The sequence below is a fragment of the Haematobia irritans genome, chromosome 2, assembly GCF_050003625.1.
Source record: "Haematobia irritans isolate KBUSLIRL chromosome 2, ASM5000362v1, whole genome shotgun sequence".
Classification (NCBI taxonomy): Eukaryota; Metazoa; Arthropoda; class Insecta; order Diptera; family Muscidae; genus Haematobia; species Haematobia irritans.
Window position 1 is genome coordinate 31,091,331 of NC_134398.1, and position 19,693 is coordinate 31,111,023.

At 33.9% G+C, this 19,693-nt stretch overlaps 2 protein-coding genes across 2 annotated transcripts; one reads left to right on the forward strand and one right to left on the reverse strand.

Annotated features, from left to right (window-relative positions):
* The first annotated feature begins 8,855 nt into the window (after positions 1 to 8,855).
* Wee1 (Wee1 kinase) lies at positions 8,856 to 12,246 on the forward strand. Its single transcript, XM_075293698.1, has 5 exons — positions 8,856 to 9,572; positions 9,660 to 9,969; positions 10,821 to 11,525; positions 11,601 to 11,740; positions 11,809 to 12,246. Exons 1-5 carry the CDS (start codon positions 9,092 to 9,094, stop codon positions 11,961 to 11,963), a joined length of 1,791 nt encoding a protein of 596 aa, XP_075149813.1. The 5' UTR covers positions 8,856 to 9,091; the 3' UTR covers positions 11,964 to 12,246.
* Positions 12,247 to 15,318: 3,072 nt separating this feature from the next.
* Positions 15,319 to 19,042, reverse strand: Acn (apoptotic chromatin condensation inducer acinus). Its single transcript, XM_075293699.1, has 6 exons — positions 17,313 to 19,042; positions 17,035 to 17,248; positions 16,732 to 16,969; positions 16,565 to 16,674; positions 16,307 to 16,507; positions 15,319 to 15,842 (listed from the first exon to the last, which is right to left on the reverse strand). Exons 1-5 carry the CDS (start codon positions 18,785 to 18,787, stop codon positions 16,322 to 16,324), a joined length of 2,223 nt encoding a protein of 740 aa, XP_075149814.1. The 5' UTR covers positions 18,788 to 19,042; the 3' UTR covers positions 15,319 to 15,842; positions 16,307 to 16,321.
* Between the last annotated feature and the right edge of the window lie 651 nt (positions 19,043 to 19,693).

Sequence of the window (19,693 nt, forward strand, 5' to 3'; positions counted from 1 at the left end):
CGGCCATTGAATTTGTTGCGCAAAAGAGCAATTGTTTCGTTAGCTATGTGGCAAGTGGCACCGTCCTGCTGAAACCACATATCGTCTACATCCATATCTTCCAATTCGGGCTATAAAAAGTTCGTTATCATCTCACGATAGCGAACACCATTCACAGTAACTGCCTGACTGGCCTCGTTTTGGAAAAAATACGGCCCGATGATGCCGCCAGCCCATAAACCGCACCAAACAGTCACTCTTTGTGGGTGCATTGGTTTATCGACAATAACTCTTGGATTCTCATTCGTCCGCATGCGGCAATTCCGTTTATTGACGAATCCACTGAGGTGAAAATGTGCCTCATCACTGAAGATGATTTTCTTCGAAAATTGATAATCCACTGTTGCCATTTCTTGGAACCATTTAACACGTTGTTGGATTGTGTATCTCTCCATGGTTCAAATTGAGTAAGTCTGAAATAGAGAAATGTCACATAAAATTCGGAAGAAACTTGGCGTTTAGGTGTGGTTCACATTCAACATCGGCCCTTACAATTTAATTTATAACAGTTTGACTAGTTTCCTAGCGGATTCGTTTTTAAAATATTATATCTGCTATTTGTTCAATTATCATCTTACAGACGCAAGGTCTTTCTAATGCTGTCGTAAATTATGTCATAAAAATATGTCTAAACCAGTAAATTTTAAATGGCATACTTTTCTATATAATCTTTAAAAATTGTAGTTAAATAATCATTGTAAAACAGGTTTTAATTCAGCAATTTAATGACCAGTTTTTTTCGTTGCTGAAAAGCTAACGGCTTCGAAACACTCAGAAGAGAAAGGGATAATTCACCACTAAAAAGCTTTTTGGTGCCTTGCCAACATTTTTTGAATTTGGCGGCACTTCTGAGAATCCCCACCACGTCGACAACAGTCGTATACGATATCCAAAACTCGTCGCAAAAGCTCCGTCACTACTGAGAATTTGTACCACGCCAAGTTACTACAAAAAAAGTATCGCATAAGTGCAACTATTGGGTGCCATTTTAGATAGAACGACGTCAATAGGAGCCCCTTCAAACTACCAGAAAATTAGGTTGGTTTATAAATTGCAATTCTGCTATATTCGGCTGATGCTCCAGCGTCTGTCAGTGTTTATTCTTGATTGAAAAATATCTGAAAAACTATCACTGTATTCCATTTGGAAAGTCGAAAAATTTTCACCAATATATCTTTCACAATTTCAAACGTAATAACTATGTTTTCAGCACTTCATTTACGTTTTTATTTAAATAAATTCTAATAAGCTAGTGGCGCTTGGTGTTTCACAAAATATAAAATGGCTCTTGTAACAATAGTGATGGCAAAACACTTTCATGATAAGCTTCCCCCATCACAGTTGGCGATTATTATAGTGTCACTTAAGAGTCTGTGGTAGCGATGAGGATGAAATGGAACTTTGAAATGCTGGCAGGGTGTTTTGCTAAAACTGGAATTGAACTCATAACCCTTTGTATACAAAGCGGGCACGATATCCATTACACCAGGGTGACTAAATGTTGTTTGGTTTTTGTAAACGCGCATTTGAAAATTTGTGCCTAACCGCAGCAATTTTTACGAAAATTCAACGTGGCGAGATTTTTCGCTGATGAGATGTTCTGGATAAAACACCAGTGCAACGATGAATAGTTCAAACAAATATTGCATCCAGTACTAAATTAAAACTGTACTGTAGTAAAGATTTGTACTTAAAAAAACAGAATTCGGAAACAAAACACAATTGGAGTTATACAGTAAATCCTCGAAATACCTATATGTAATAGGTACTTTTAGCTAATATGGTATAACTATGGATTACTTTTTATGTTAAGATGGGTACTATATTCGATTTTCGAGTAGATATTGGCCACACTATACACATGTCTCATCGCTTGCTAATACGAATTTCCATAGCCTTTAGTGTTGATTGGCGGTGGGATATGATTAATTTTGGGACTTATGGTATATGCTAATTTCTTATAGAAATTAACCTTCCAACATTTTTTGAATCTGACGGCGCTTCTGAGAATCCCCACCACGTCAAAAACAGTCGTGTACGATATCCGAAACTTGTCGGATATCGCCTTCACTATTGAGGAGTTGTACCGTGCCAAGTTTCTGCAAAAAAGCATCGCATGAGTGCATTTATTAGGTGCCTTTTTAGATAAATTAAAAACGACACCCATAAGAGCCCTTTCAACCTATTAGAAAAAGTTCATTGTTGTAAAAGAATCATTGGGGTCAAATACAATACGATTGTTTATATGTTTATTAAATTGAATAAAAATTTAAAAATTTTTCCAGTTTTATCATTTATACGAATTATGTTGGTTTATAAGTTGCAATTCTACTATATTCGCTTGGTGCTCCAGCGTCTATGGGGAAGGCATCGTGTCTGGAAAAATATTTTAAAAGCTAACCCTTTATTCCATTTGGAAAGTCGAAAATTGTTCACCAATATACCTTTCACAATTTTAAATGTAATAACTATGTTTCCGGCACTTCATTTTTGTTTTTATTTTAATAATTTATAATAAGCTGGTGTTTCACAAAATATAAAATGGCTCTTGTGAAAATAGTGATGGCAAAATACTTTCATGTGCATTTCGTACTTTTTGAATCGTTTCCCCACCACAGTTGACGATTGTTGTAGTGTCACGAGTTTGTGGTAGCGATGAGGATGAGATGGAACTTTGAAATGCTGGCTGGGATGTGAAGGCTTTGATTATTTTCTCTAACCTTATGAAAGAAATATAAACGAAATATAATACACATGCGTAATGTTATTTTAGTTAGTACATAATGGTTTTTATTTGAATTTGCTAAAACATTTTAAGAAGCTAATTCGAATTTAATATCTTGGATTGAATTCTCTTCGATTTGTTCGTCATTTTTTTTGCTAAATTTTTTTCAGGAATACTAATACATAGGAAACTAAATAAACATTTACACTTAAGCTGTTATGTAGTAAGAACTCAAATTAAAATCAGGTAGCAAAGCCATTTAATATTATTATTAATGAATGCAAATTTATATACACATGCTCTCTCTCATATGGAGAATTGCGTAATAATAATAATATAATAATCAATAATGAAGGTCTGTTTTATAGCATTTCTAGGTTTTAAACATTCAAATTTTCAATTGGATTAAGTTGTTAAATATGGATTTAGAGACAAAAATTATTATGAGAACTTTTTTGAACAACAATTTTACAACAAGTACGATACCGAACAAAATAGAAAGATAATGTTAAACTAAAAAAATCGATCGTTTAAGCTATACAATAATTAATAGAAGGTAACAACAACAAACCCCAATAAATATTTAAAAGAAAGACGAACAAGTATAACACGAAATATTAACAAAAGTTTACAATATTTAAATTATTAATCTTTAGTTGTAATAAATTGAACACAGTGCCTAAGTAATCAAAAGAAAAGGAAGACGAAAAATTTAATAAAACAGATATCTTTCAAGGACATTGTTACTAACATATTACATACAAACAATAATGACGAGAACCCAAAACCAATATATAAATGAAAAGAATGTTTATTGAAATTTAAATTTAAAAAAAGTATATTAAACAGACACCTTTCAAATAAAATAAGTAATTGGAGCATTCACGTACATCTTTTTCTCTCTCCCTCACTCTATGTCTCTCACACGATTGAAAACCGCTCTCTGTCAATGTAATATCTAAAAATATGGAGACACTATTCAAATTATAAATGATTGATTTCATTTAAATTTATCTGTTTAAAGAAATAAGCACAGGAACTTAATAAATATAAAACATAAAAATAAGTGTGTGTGTTTTGTGTATACTCTTCAGCAGAGTTTTGTTAAATTTACTTATAAGATCTTAATTAGTACATAACAATGGCAACTCCCCATAAATTTAACTGAAAAAGCTAAACATTGTAACTACCCAATAAATTATAGTATTAATGTCAAACGAATAAAGAACAAAACTAATTCAAAAAAAAAATATTTACATTATTAAAACAATATTTAAGTGTTTAGAACAGAAATATATACCCCAAACATGTAGTGGAAAATTATTTCAGATAAATACGATTAAAAATCATGTAAACTTTCACAATAAATACACATAATACAAAATAAATGATATCACGTAAATTTTTCATTATTCCAATTTAAAATTGAGTGTATGTACACTCAGTAGAAAACTTTATACACAACCTTGCCAACATTTTTTTTTTTTAATTTGATGACACTTCTGAGAATCCACACCACGTCGAAAACAGTCGTATACGATATCCAAAACTCGTCGCAAAAGTGCCGTCACTATTGAGAAGTTGTATCACACCAAGTTACTGCAAAAAAAGCATCATATGAGTGCAATTATTTGGTGCCTTTTTAGATACATTTAGAACGACGACAATAAGAGCCCCTCCAAACTGTTAGACAAAGTGCATTTTAAGAAGATAGTTTTAAAAGAGTCATTGTGTAATTTGAAAAAAATTATAAATTATTCGAGGTATAACATTTATACGAATAAAACCACATTGAACTTATTGTCTTAACAAAGGGATTATATTGATTTATAAGTGGCAAACCTGATATATTCGCCTGATGCTCCCGCTATTAGTTTTTATTCTTAATGTAATAAAAATTAATAGACGTCATCTGGAAAGACGAAAATTGTTCACCATTATACCTTTCAATATTTTGGGCACTTCGTTTTAGTTTTTATTTAAATAAGCTAGTTGCGCTTGGTGTTTCACAAAATATAAAATGGCTCCTGTGAAAATAGTGATGGCAAAATACTTTCATGTACATTAGGTACCAAATGTGATACGTTTCCCCATAACAATTGGCGATTGTTGTAGTGTCACTTACGAGTCCGTGGTATCGATGATGATAAAATGGAACTTTGAAATGCTGGCAGGGATATGAAAAATATCACTTTATTCCATTTGTAATGTCGAAAATTTATCACCAATGTATCTTTCACAATTTTAAGCATAACAATTATGTTTTCAGCACTTAATTTTTGCTTTTATTGAAATTATTTATAAAAAGCTATTTGCTCTTAGTGTTTCACAATATGTATTTCAAATTGACTCTTGTAACAATTACTGCGTGAGAAGGCTGTCATGGTGGCAAATGTTCGATGGGAGAATTGCAAGGGTTGTAACGACACCAAGCAATTATGGCCCCATTTAAACTTAAACCGCACACTTGATATGCTAGTGTCCTCGAGACGCCAGATATCACTCTTGATATCTGCTATAACGGGTCGCTGCCTGATAGGCGATTTTGCAAAACCTATTGGCGCGAAGTAAAGGGTGATTTGTTAAGAGCTTGATAACTTTTTTTTAAAAAAAAACGCATAAAATTTGCAAAATCTCATCGGTTCTTTATTTGAAATGTTAGATTGGTCCATGACATTTACTTTTTGAAGATAATTTCATTTAAATGTTGACCGCGGCTGCGTCTTAGGTGGTCCATTCGGAAAGTCCAATTTTGGGCAACTTTTTCGAGCATTTCGGCCGGAATAGCCCGAATTTCTTCGGAAATGTTGTCTTCCAAAGCTGGAATAGTTGCTGGCTTATTTCTGTAGACTTTAGACTTGACGTAGCCCCACAAAAAATAGTTTAAAGGCGTCAAATCGCATGATCTTGGTGGCCAACTTACCGGTCCATTTCTTGAGATGAATTGTTCTCCGAAGTTTTCCCTCAAAATGGCCATAGAATCGCGAGCTGTGTGGCATGTAGCGCCATCTTGTTGAAACCACATGTCAACCAAGTTCAGTTCTTCCATTTTTGGCAACAAAAAGTTTGTTAGCATCGAACGATAGCGATCGCCATTCACCGTAACGTTGCGTCCAACAGCATCTTTGAAAAAATACGGTCCAATGATTCCACCAGCGTACAAACCACACCAAACAGTGCATTTTTCGGGATGCATGGGCAGTTCTTGAACGGCTTCTGGTTGCTCTTCACTCCAAATGCGGCAATTTTGCTTATTTACGTAGCCATTCAACCAGAAATGAGCCTCATCGCTGAACAAAATTTGTCGATAAACACATTTCGAACCGAACACTGATTTTGGTAATAAAATTCAATGATTTGCAAGCGTTGCTCGTTAGTAAGTCTATTCATGATGAAATGTCAAAGCATACTGAGCATCTTTCTCTTTGACACCATGTCTGAAATCCCACGTGATCTGTCAAATACTAATGCATGAAAATCCTAACCTCAAAAGAATCACCCTTTATAATGACTATTGTATGAGCTGTCATGATGCAGAGGAAAAGGAGTCAATTAAACACCTCTTGTGTGAGTGTCCTGCATTTTGTGTAAGGCGTAAGCACATTTTAGGGGCATATAGCTTCAGATTACTGGCGGACCTGGAAAACGTTAACTTAAGCAGTCTGCTAATGTTTTTGGTTGGTTCAACAGAAGAAAATAATCGAGAAGGTTCAGCGGTTAAAACTAGAAGTGCCCATATGTAATAGGTACTTTTAGTTAATGTGGTATCACAATGGACTGAATAGTCTAAGTGAGCCCGAATCTTAATCGGGATGCCACTTTAACCTAACCTAACAATAGTGATGGCAAAATACTTTCATGTGCAATTGGTTCATTCCCCATCACTGTTGACGATTGTTGTAGTGCCACATCAGGGATGATAAATGATGTTGACGAAAAAGTACTAAAGATGTATTACAAACGTACTTTTCGAAGCTAAAAGGTGCTAAAATTATATAATATCAAATTTAAAGACTAGTAAACGTATATTAAAATGAAGTCCGATTTGGTCAATTTTTTTTAGTTTTATAGAAAATGTTGTCAAAATTTTATTTCTATAGGAAATTTTGTCAAATTTTATTTATATGGAAAATTTTGTCAAAATTTTATTTCTATAGAAAATTTTGTCAAATTTTTATTTCTATAGAAAATGTTGTCAAAATTTTATTTCTATAGAAAATTTTGTCAAAATTTTATTCCTATAGAAAATTTTGTCAAAAGTTTACTTCAATAGAAAATTTATGAGGTTGGGGGTTTCCCCCAAATTTAGGTTTTTTTCACGTTTATGGGGATTTTTAGGGGTAACATTTATTTGGGGGGATTTTTGGGGGTAAAAAAATTTCATAGACTTTATATAGTGGAGCAATTCTCAACCAAATTCGGAACAATTCTGGCATTAATTGTGAGCAAAAAAAGATGTGGGAAGTCAACCCAAGTTCCTAAATATAAGCAAGTATGTAACAGCAATTTTTTCGTTATTTTTTTCAAACGCTTCTGTTGAAAGGACATTTTTAATATTTGATACAATTTAAACCCCGTATTTTAAATTAACAGCTGAAAGCATTTTAAGAGTTAAATCTTCATTAAATTATTGGTCTTATAATTTCACGCCTACAATTTTGGCGAATAACTTTAAGTTTTGTTTAGTTTTTTTAAATCTATTATTTATACTTTATAACCCGTTTTTTAAATTAATTTGATTTAAAAGATTTATATATTAAATTATTTTGTTTTGCCTGCTTTCCTCAGGGACGAAATTTTAAAATAATGAAATTGCCTTTTGTTATAAAGTATTTTCTTAAGGTGAGTACTAGGTTCGGTTTTTTCACCAAAACACTAAATTAAAAGTGCAAAAATATATATGTAAACGATAACATTTCTATCAAGTCTCTTCAAATTATGGATGGAAAAGATCCAATGTATTGCGAACCATTTAATATTTCAAAATTAATTTATTAAAAAAAAGTAACCGTGAAAATAAGCTAAACTGAACATAGTACTCAGTTTTAAAGAGCAAATAAACCGAATTTGTGATTTCATCTAATGATTTTTGTTTACTTCAAAAGAAAATTTTTGCTCCTTTGAATTTTTTCTGCCCGCTGATATGATAGCATTTTAAATATGCGCACTCTGTACATACAAAATTAATGCAAAGCAGTTTTTTCACAAAAAAAAATCACCATAAGTTATGTTCGACGGCATAATCGCTTGTCAATGTGATCGATAACACATTTATCGACAATTTGACGACGAATCCGATAGTGTAAGGTCGTGTTCGGCTGTCGCAGGGACGTGTTGGCATAAAATCAAAACAACTTTGATTTTTTTTCTGGTTGGGTGGTACAAATCATTGAGTGTAAGGGGATGTTCGACAAACATTATCAAAGACAAATTTATTTTTACATTAAAAACAGGCATTTCTGCAATGAAATTAATGATGGATCTCCAATTCTGGTTGAAAAGTAAAGAAATATATAATTCTAAACCAGTATTGTGGCAAAAACGTGGAAAAATTCCACTTCCAATCAATGGAAAACAAGTATTTTGAAATTCATCAAGTAATTTGTAATATATTAAATGTGGATTACTTCAGGAATCATTGTTTTGACACATATACCAAGATTTTTTTTTATTATTTTCTTCAATTTTTTTAGTAGAAAATGGTTTCACCCATAAATCTTCATACAACTTAATTGTTTGCTTCTTCTTATTTTTTCATGTTGTCATCACATTTGTTCGTGCAGTGTAAGGGCAAAACTTGAACGAACACGCAACAAATAGACGAACCTCTGTCGAAGTGTTTATCCGACCGTCTAAGATTCTTTACAAACGCAGACATTCCGTCCGGATAAACTTATGGCTGGACGGCGCATAAGGAACTAGTTTTTTCTGGAAATAACACGAACACGCCTATTATGATCTCTCTGACGCGGGGGGAATACATTTTGAACGGCGTCAATTTTTACGATGCCGGTCGCGATATATGTCCTAAGGGCATATGATCGTCTAAGGGAGGGGGTTGTATGCGGGGGCTTCTTTACTTCTTCTTCTTCTTCAATGGAATTGACGATTGACATTACGAACAACATTGAAATTATTTAAATCAAATTGATAGTTAACAATTTTGCCCGAAGCAGCAACATCTACAGAAAATATTGAACAATTACAGAGCTATGTGTTTTTTGGAGTGAAATTAAATTGGCTTGTTATTGGATTATACATGTAAAACGCCAATAATTTATTTTAATTGACAATTCTCTTTTTTCGTCGAGTAAAATAGCCTAGAAAATGGCATTTCGTTCACAAAATATAAGCACTGAACAAGTGGAAATTGAAATGAACTCACCGTCGTCGTCCCCACCCTTGTGCTCTACCATTTTACCAAGGAAATTGAGGTTCGCCTCTCCTAGTCGCGACGAGGACGATGATGTTGGTAGTGGAAGCCCAATATTCTCAAAACAAAGTGCAAACAGTGAGAAAAATTGCTTTGATAAAACACCAACAACTATGTCTATTTCCCCACCGTATCGTAAGGTGCGGGCTCTTCGACTATTCGATACACCAGCAACACCAAAAACTATACTAGAGAAATCCTCAGGAAAGTGTTTGAACCACTTGTCTGCGGTGGCAGCTTCTGATGTTATAAAAAGACAAGAATCACAATTTCTTAAAACTGCTGAAAGGCCTCGATCACTTCCATTGCACAACCGCGCCCTGGACAATGTCATGCAACAACAGACAGCTAATATTAACCCATTCACTCCAGACAGTAAGTGACATAATTAATTTGTTGTATAATAATTCTTAAAGCAATCGATGAAAATATTAATAAATATATGTTTTGTCTTATTTAAAGGCTTAATGGCCCATAATAAAAAAAGGTGTCGCACCCAATTTGGTCGAGAGAATCTCAGCAATCGTTCATTACAGATGTTTCTTAACAGTGATGATGATGTTAATGACAACGAGCATATGGGAGAAATGCAAGCTCCAAAGAGATTGGCATTGCAGGATACTAATATCAGTCGCTATCGCAAAGAATTCATTGAACTGTCTGTGATTGGAATTGGAGAATTCGGAATGGTATACCAGTGCTTAAATAGATTGGATGGTTGTATATATGCTATTAAAAAAAGTATAAAGCCCGTAGCTGGAAGCTCGTTTGAGTAAGTAACGACTTTTAAACTATTATTACAATTTCCACGATAGTTCTGGGCATCCTCTTATTCGGACATGTACCAAAATTATAACACTTATTAGGCCAAAATATGGGAGCCACCGAGGTCCCTTGTCGATAAGCTTAGAATCAGGCAGCACTCATTGATAAGAGTGAAGTTCACTACACTGTGATATCACTAGTCTAAGTGAGCCTAAAAATATTCCAGCAAAACAAAAGGCTCTCGTCCCTCATTGATGGGAACCAGCTAATCTGTCTCAAGATGATACAAATGAATTGGAACTAGCAGTAGATAACTTAAAAGAGCTTAAAAATTTCAAGGACTAAGAGTGTTCTAAACGCATCGGTCGAGGAGATAAGAGTGAAGTTCACTACACTGTGATATCACTAGTCTAAGTGAGCCTAAAAATATCGGGCTGGCAATAACCAAACCTAGGTGAAAAAATTCTCATAACCTTTACCACTTCATTAAAAAAGAAAACGTGTTATACTGATGCTTTGCATTATTAGCTTCCATGTTATTATGAGTTGCACCAAGGAAAGTGTCCATTTTCATTAGTGTTTTGCTCTTTCAATTTGATTTTTTAAACAGTTAAAATACAACTTAGTACCCACTTAAATGTTATGATATGTGTGTTTTATCTTTGATATACATTTTTGTCCTCTTTTGAAGGCTTCACTAATCTATTCTATTTAAATCAACTCCTGGATACATTATTATATATATATTATATTGTATTAAAATATGTATATAATTGAGAAAGACAGAGTTTACAATTCCATTGTAGTATAAATTACCTTTTACGCAATATTTTATAAGATATATATTTTGCTTTCTAGGAAACAGGCCCTAAACGAAGTATGGGCTCATGCAGTCTTAGGAAAACATGATAATGTTGTACGTTATTACTCAGCATGGGCCGAAGATAATCATATGCTAATACAAAATGAGTACTGCAATGGTGGTAGCCTAGCATCTTTATTGCTAAAACGTTTTCTGGTAGAATCGGAGCTAAGGATTCTACTACTTCATGTAGCCGAAGGATTACGTTACATTCATTCTAATGACTTGGTTCATATGGATTTGAAGGCCGGAAATATTTTCCTAACAAAAGTTCCATCTGTACACAAGACAGCAATGCCACCATTGACCAAAGAATGCTATGAAACAGGAATGGATGGAATATACGAAGAACTAAGTAATTCGGAATGGATAATAACATATAAAATTGGTGATTTGGGCCACGTCACATCGGTTATGGAGCCTTGTGTTGAAGAAGGCGATTGTCGCTATTTACCCAAAGAAATACTAGACGAAGATTTCTCCAATTTATTCAAAGCTGATATATTCTCTTTGGGTTTAACACTATATGAGGCTGCAGGTGGTGGGCCATTACCAAAAAATGGACAAGAGTGGCATAACTTAAGAGACAATAAAGTACCAGACATTCCTACACTTAGTCGAGAGTTCAATGACCTCATCAAACTTATGACACATTCCGATCCAGAAAAAAGACCATCATCGACATCAATATTTAATCATCCGTAAGTAGTTTATTTAACTTTACCTCAAGCACAATAATAAATTTGTACATTTCATTACCCTATTTGTTGTTGCAGGGTACTAAATTCCTTGGAATCTAAGAGCAAAGCACAGCTTAGTCAAGAGCTAACAATTGAAAAACGAAAAAATGAAATTCTCCTGCGAAAATTAAGAGAGGCACGGAAAACCATCAAAGCCTATGAACAAAGTGCTAAAGGTTTGTACAAACTTTATTTGAAACGATTGATGAATTATTTGATTTTCTTAAATGATTTTTATTTTCAGCTCCAACTTCTCATTACAATAGTCCCCAAACACTATCAGATCAGCGTTGTCTTCGTTCCCTTACACGGAAGAAAATCAGTCCCCCTAGTCTGAATTCAAAAATGAAAAGCTTGCGGGATAGAAATAAAAATGTCATCAATAATTTCAAATACTAATTTGTCCTCTACACATTCACATTCTAATTCTATACTCATAAAACCTAAATCACTTTCATGTATTCGCCCAGAATATTAGACAACCCATCTTTTTTATTGTGATTTTATGATAGTTTTCTTCTTTTTTATGCCAGCCTTCATTAAAGGCAAACATTTTGAAAATTAGTAATTGTATGATACTGCAGTTTTTGTTATCTCCCATTTTAGATACTGTTATAAACGTATACAGCAAAATAGGATTTTTATTATTTTGTTTACGAAATTAGGAACATAAGCTTTTATTTTTAGTATGATTATGTATGTATACATTGTATTTTTTATAGTATTATAAACACATGTTGTCTTTGGCTTGGTTACGAACTAAAATCCATTGAAAACGAATATAAAATATTTACATAAAAACTCATTAGTTACCTATATATATACATATATTTATTTTTCTGTAAACATAATAATCAATTTAGTCCTTTTGTTGATTTAACAAAGGGACATTTTCAATAATTTACAAAACTATTATGTCTTCTTACTCCTTTTACCCATCTTTGACTGTTGTTATTTTTGAATTCTATGTGTTTTTGAATTTAATCTACTTTAGACATTTATAAACTCTTGTTAAGCATTTTTTAATAAAAAAAAATATTATTTTAAAATATAGTAAATAGTTGATTATTCCGATCGATTTGTCTATGAAGTATATTTTTTTTTTTTATACAGACATATTTCCCACAAGCAGGAGGAACAAGAATGAACTAATACCTCATGACGACTGCATTGCTTGGGACTTAAGAAGGTACCTTCCTAGGTTAAATATACTAATCCCTTATCATTCAGAGATTCAACCCCCGGACCTCCCCGAAAACATCATATTATTCAAACTGTTTGCGAACAGTCCTTCCTCCAAAGAAATGCTGATCTGGTAAGGCGGTAAAACCGACTAAACATAATACGAGGTCAGAAACTCGGATAAATGTAATTGTAACTTTGTTGGTCCCGACAGCCCGAGAATCCAGTCCAAGCACCCAATTCCACAAAAAAGGCTCTCATCCCTCATTGATGGGAACCAGCTAATCTGTCTCAAGATGATACAAATGAATTGTAACTAGCAGTAGAGAACTTAAAAGAGCTTAAAAATTTCAAGGACTAAGAGTGTATTCTAAACGCATCGGTCGAGGAGACCAAACCGTCCATATTTTATTCAACAAAGGCATAAAAAACAACGTCCAAGTGTAATTCAATCAATAACTTATAATATTCTTTTAAAACTGACACATTTTAGTATGCAAAATTCAATAGTTTGATATCGATGTCTCCATTCCAAAGTCTAAGTCTAAAAAGTGAATTTTACAGGAAAGAAATTCAAAGTTTTTTTTTTGTAATTTCTCAAAAATCGTGTAAGATATAAATTCACTTTTTTCGGTCTTAAAATCATGTTTATTGTAATTTTTATACCCTGCGCCACACTGTGGAACAGGGTATTATAAGTTAGTGCATATGTTTGCAACGCCCAGAAGGAGATGAGATAGGCACATGGTGTCTTTGGCAGAAATGCTCAGGGTGGGCTCCTGAGTCGATATAGCCATGTCCGTCTGTCCGTGAACACATTTTTGTAATCAAAGTCTAGGTCGCAGTCCAATCGACTTCAAATTTGGCACAAGTATGTGTTTTGGCTCAGAATAGATCCCTATTGATTTTGGAAGAAATCGGTTCAGATTTAGATATATATCAGATATATATATATATATATATATATATATATATATATATATATATATATATATATATATATATATATATATATATATATATATATATATATATATATATATATATATATATATATATATATATATATATATATATATATATATATATATATATATATATATATATATATATATATATATATATATATATATATATATATATATATATATATATATATATATATATATATATATATATATATATATATATATATATATATATATATATATATATATATATATATATATATATATATATATATATATATATATATATATATATATATATATATATATATATATATATATATATATATATATATATATATATATATATATATATATATATATATATTTCGCCCGATATGGACTTATATGGCCCCAGAAGCCAGAGTTTTACCCTAATTTGCTTAAAATTTTGCACAAGAAGAACAATTAGTTCTATAGTCAAGTGTGCCAAATTTTATTGAAATCGGTTCAGATTTAGATATAGCTCAAATATATAGCTTTCGGCCGATTTACACTCATATGACCACAGAAGCCAATGTTTTGCTCCGATTTAGTTGAAATTGTGCACAGGGAGTAGAATTAGCATTGTAGCTATGCGTGCCAAATTTGGTTGAAATCGGTTCAGATTTAGATATAGTACCCATAGATAGCTTTCGGCCGATTTACACTCATATGACCAATTTTTAACTCCGATTTAGTTGAAATTTTGCACAGGGAGTAGAATTAGCATTGTTGCTATGCGTGCCAAATTTGGTAGAAATCGGTTCAGATTTAGATATAGCTTCCTAAACTTGTAATACATATATATCGAGCGATAAATCATAAATAAACTTTTGCGAAATTTCCTTAAAATTGCTTCAGATTTAAATGTTTCCTATATTGTTTTACTAACATTGTGTTCCACCCTAGTGCATTAGCCGACTTAAATTTTGAGTCTATAGATTTTGTAGAAGTCTATCAAATTCTTTCCAGATCGAGTGATATTTAAATGTATGTATTTGGATTGGAAATGTTTAAATCTTTAGTCACAATATTAACAATAACTTTTGATAGAAGTGTCCAATAAATTCAAACTTTTGACAGGATGCAATTCACATCAATCCGTATAAAAAACAACGAACTCCATCAAAAAATGCTATATCGACTTAGCGTACTTTAGAATGAGGACATCGATATTATGACGAACAAGGATTTTTTTATGCTTTTTTACAGTTTATTTATACTGGGTGTTTTGACTGAGACAAATTCAAAAAGATTCCGCTTCGGGTAATCGGCCTCTTGACGCCGAAAGCCGATTGTCGATTTTTGGCCGAAGACGATTCTTTGGTCGAGCTCTATTATGAACTTCATAGTCAATTTTATAGACCTATAGAAAATGGAACTTGAGAACTTCATAGTTCATTGTATAGACCTTTATCGACTTTGTTTCGAAACACTGGACTATACATGACCAACGCGTGCTCAAAAGAAGGCAAAGAATCAACTATTGATCGATAAGTCGATGGCCACCGTTTTCTGAAATACACATGCTAAATATCTGTGGAACCTTCCGATTTTTTTTTCTTATTATAAACGATTTGCAATTGTGATATAAGTGTTGTTTATTTTATTGTTTAATTAAGTGGATGTTATAAACATTTACGCATCTACATACTTTATTCATATTTTCAAGTGGAATTTTGTAATATGTATTCCTCAAGTGATCAGATTTATGATTGGTTTATGTAAGAAATTTATTAACGTCAAACTATCAGATGACTTTATTGCGTATGATCCAAGTAAAGGGATATTTGAGGAATATTGAAGTCAGCCTTTCAATAGCATACATTTGCATGTACGTACGTACGATTTTTTTAGCTTTTCGACGAATTTTCAAAATGTGTAAGGAGGTTGTAATGCCGAATTTCAATTTTGTTCATAGGTATGGTGCTGCATAGGAATGGCGTTGACTTGTATCATCACTGTTAATTTACTGTTGTGTCTGGTATACTCGGTAAATCCATCATCACCAGGGGCAGACATGACTTGGCTTGATGTTGGTAGCAATATGTAATATATAAGGTTGGGCAGATCAGATTTCAAAATTTTTTGCAGTGGGCTAAAAGTTCTTAAGATCAAAATGTTTTTTTAATAAAAGAAAAACAAAAAAAAAGAGATAAAAGAAAACAAAACCACAATTGGAAATAAATGTATAAGAGGATAATATACAACTCGAAAATGGATTGAATCCTTATTGATTTTGGAAAAATCCCAAGCTTTTAGAGATTAGATACGAAGCAATAAGAAGATTCAAAATCTAATTTCAAACTGATTAACAAGAAAAAGTTACTTCTTAATTGTATGTACTTTTTCGTTAAACCAATTTGGACTATACCATTCAAAAATCTTCTCATCGTGTTTGTACTGAGAAAAAGTCTATGTATGGAATATTGCCGGTAACAACATTCATTACTCTTGAAAAATATACATTTCCAATCTATTAAGACGCTATGGCCGTAGAAGGCCATTTGAAAAATATAACATCGAAAATGATGTCAGTAAAAGATATTTGATCTGCAAAAAGAAATATACCACCGGCGCGCCAAATTAATAACGACGTCGATCACGACTACGTGAACGCCTTCGATCATTCGATCGGGGGCGACGATTACGCTCTCTATCTCTACGTTCTCGTTCTTTCTCACGCTCTTTTTCGCGTTCTTGTTCTCTTTGCTTGAGACGTTGTTTCTGCTCCTCCAGCCTCTTAAGACGTAAAGCTTCCTTTTCAGCTATCTGTAACGAACAAATGTTGTCATTTGTTTGTTTTGTATAATGGTAGAAGTGACATACCTGCTCTGGTGTTAAAGGTAACCAATATATACAGGGTGTTCCCTTAGTTTTTCGAAATAGGTCATCTAAAAGCCTTAAGGGAGGGTCATCCTTTTTCTTTTGCTTCCTTGCTATAGTTTAATGTGTTTATTGACTGCTCGATTTCTATTGAATATTTAAGCTCTTACCTGGTGATAAACTGTTACTTCTGTTGTCTCTATCGCGCCGTCTGCGGTCCTTGTCACGTTCATTTCTGTCACGATCACCCCTATCTCTTTCGTTGCGATCGGCATCCCTATTCCTGGAGGTATCCCTGTCCCGTTCCCTGCTGCGGTCCCGACGTCGCTCCATATCCTTAATACCCTTGTTGTCGCGATCCAAATTCTCCTTCTTGCCAACGTCCCATTCGCGCACAGGTCGAGAGCCCTATATTATAGTCATACAAACAAATTTAGAAAACGCTATGGATTAAGAAAAGCCAAATCAATTACCCTTTTTTCATCATCATTGCGGTCTCTGTTCCACCCCGAACCAACGATAACATTATCTTTACTTGTCTCCTGGCCAAATTTAGGAGCTTCCTCTTTGGTGCTATCAATAGCTTTTAACATTTCGGACTTATTGCCAAAATCAACATTTAAGCATTTTGGATTTGATGCAGGCCAGCGCACACCATGTAAAGCATGACGTGTCTCAATGGCTTCACTGTTGTTTGAAAAAATAAAAAATATAATTTTATATCTTATAAAGGGTAAACACTTTAACTTACTCTTCTGTCTCATATTCAACATAACATTTCGATTTTATACGATCTATCCAAAATCCATTTTCAACTATTTTTCCTGTTCGCGCTAACAAGCCTTTAAGTTGCAAAACTGTAAAAGGACGCACCAAATTTGTGATGTATAAAACACAGCTAGCCTGATTGCGGGCTGGACTAGGTAAGCGCTGTATTGGTCCCGGAACAGTGCCAGTTCCAGGCGATTGATTCTGGCGGCTGTTCTCCCTTTGTGGTCGGGGCTTTACCGAAATTTCTATTTTGTCTGGAGAAATTCGGCGTCTTTCGGGTTCCGGTGAAGGGGACTGCTCTCCCTCTTCGCGCTCCGAGGTCACATCCTCTACATCAGAAGAAGACTCCAATTGCACATCGCTCAACGGCACGGGATGAACGTCTGCAATAAGAGTCTTCAACGAATCAGTGGATATGGCCAAAATGGGCTCTTTGCTTTCAGTGGCTTTTTTAGTAATCCAACGACGCTTACGGGTGCTTGTGGTGACGGATATCGATTGGCTGCCGGAAATATCGCGACCTGTATCTGCTGCTGCAGTGGTATTAGAGGTTTCATTAGTTTTACCGTCTTGATTGTGGTTTACCTCCTCCAACTTATGTTGATCCTTTTTGGGAGAGTCTTCATTCTTGACGTCAGTCGGTTCATCCTTTTCAACAACTTCACCGTCTTCGGTTTCATCCTCATTGTCCTTAGCATTGGTACTAATTGGCATATCTTTTCTTTCACTGCTGTTGCTTCTTGATCTTGGGGAATTGTCTCTGGTATACAATTTAACTTCATCTTGATCGTCCTTGTCTTCTTGATCTTCCATTGAAATATTTTCCTTTACACTTTTTACAGATGAACGAGATTCCTCGTCATCAATTCTGTTGGGTTCTTCGTTATTTGAATTAATGTTATCAACATTCTTTATTACCGCATCTTCATTAGTTTTTGGAATTTTATTATCTTCAATGCTACCATTCTCTTCTTTTCCACCGCTACTATTTTGAAATGTCTTCTCTTCTTCTGCCGGAGAATCTTGCGTACCAGTTTGTTCGCTTTTAGATTCATCTACATTTTCTTTTTCTTTAAGAGCTTCTTTGTGATCCTCGTCTTTGTTATTACACGTCTCCTCCTCCTGTATCACCGGTATATTATTTTCCGGACTTGGATCTCTTCTGTTCCGACGACGCCTGACTGGGCTGGCTTCTTCCTGCTCCTTGATAGGTGTGCGAGTACTTCGAGAACTTCGTCTACGTCTTATGCTACCAACACGTTCCTCGCTAGAATCTCTCGGCTTCTCTTCCACGTCCGATGCATTTTTCTCAATAATATCATTCTTTTGTTCAACGCCTTGATCATCCTCTGATATAGATGGAGATTTACGTCTTCGATTTGTTCGACGAGATGTGGGTTGAACAGCTGGCGATGAAACATCGGTGGACTTCTTCCTTTCACTTCGTCTACGCATTTTGCGGTAAGATTATAATTCAATTGACAATTTCAATATCTTCAATTTTTTTCAGTCTCAATTCTACACTGTTCAGCTATACACGCGACGTTAATTGACTTAGAAAAATAGGATAGAACTATCATCATCGCTGCCAACTATGTTTGCAATGAACGCCATTTTGATGGCAACGCCAATAGGTGTTGGCAACTACCACGCAATCGTATGAATTATGTGCGGGGTGCTAGGGAGCAAATAAACTAACTGAACGCTTTTAAATTATGTTATAAATTAACGCATGTACCCTTAAGCCGTTTGATTACATGTGTTTGTACATTGTTATTTAATTGTGATGTAATTTAGTCATATATATTGCTATGATTTTATGGGTGATTGATAAAATATATAATATTCCCGTTTATTGTCATTTTGGCCGGAGCGATATTTAATTTGGTAACAGATATGTATAGTTTCTAACGAGATATTTACCAATGGTTGGCAAAGTATTCCAAAATGATGCCCAGCAAAAGCAACCATATTTTTTCATAGCATATGTTCAGTGATGTTGCTATATTGGAGCGTGAATGACAGAGATGGGAAATATCACATTTAAATACACGTTCACATTATTCTCGAAATTCCGCCTTTCCAGGAGATTTCGAGCATACAGTGAACGTAGTAATGGAGGTGTCAATCGGAATATGCTAAGAGCAGGGCACTATATATTCATCGTTTTTCCGAAATCTACTCAAAGAAGATTTCGGCCGAAATTTCAACTGATTTTAGGGCTTAAATCTACTTTAGTGCAAGTGCTCCGATTTGTCCAATTTTTTGCCAGCGTGTAGACTTTTCGATTCTAAACACAAAATGTGGTATACCATTTTTTGGCCGCAAGACCTATTTTCGGAGTTACGGGACCCTAAAGTT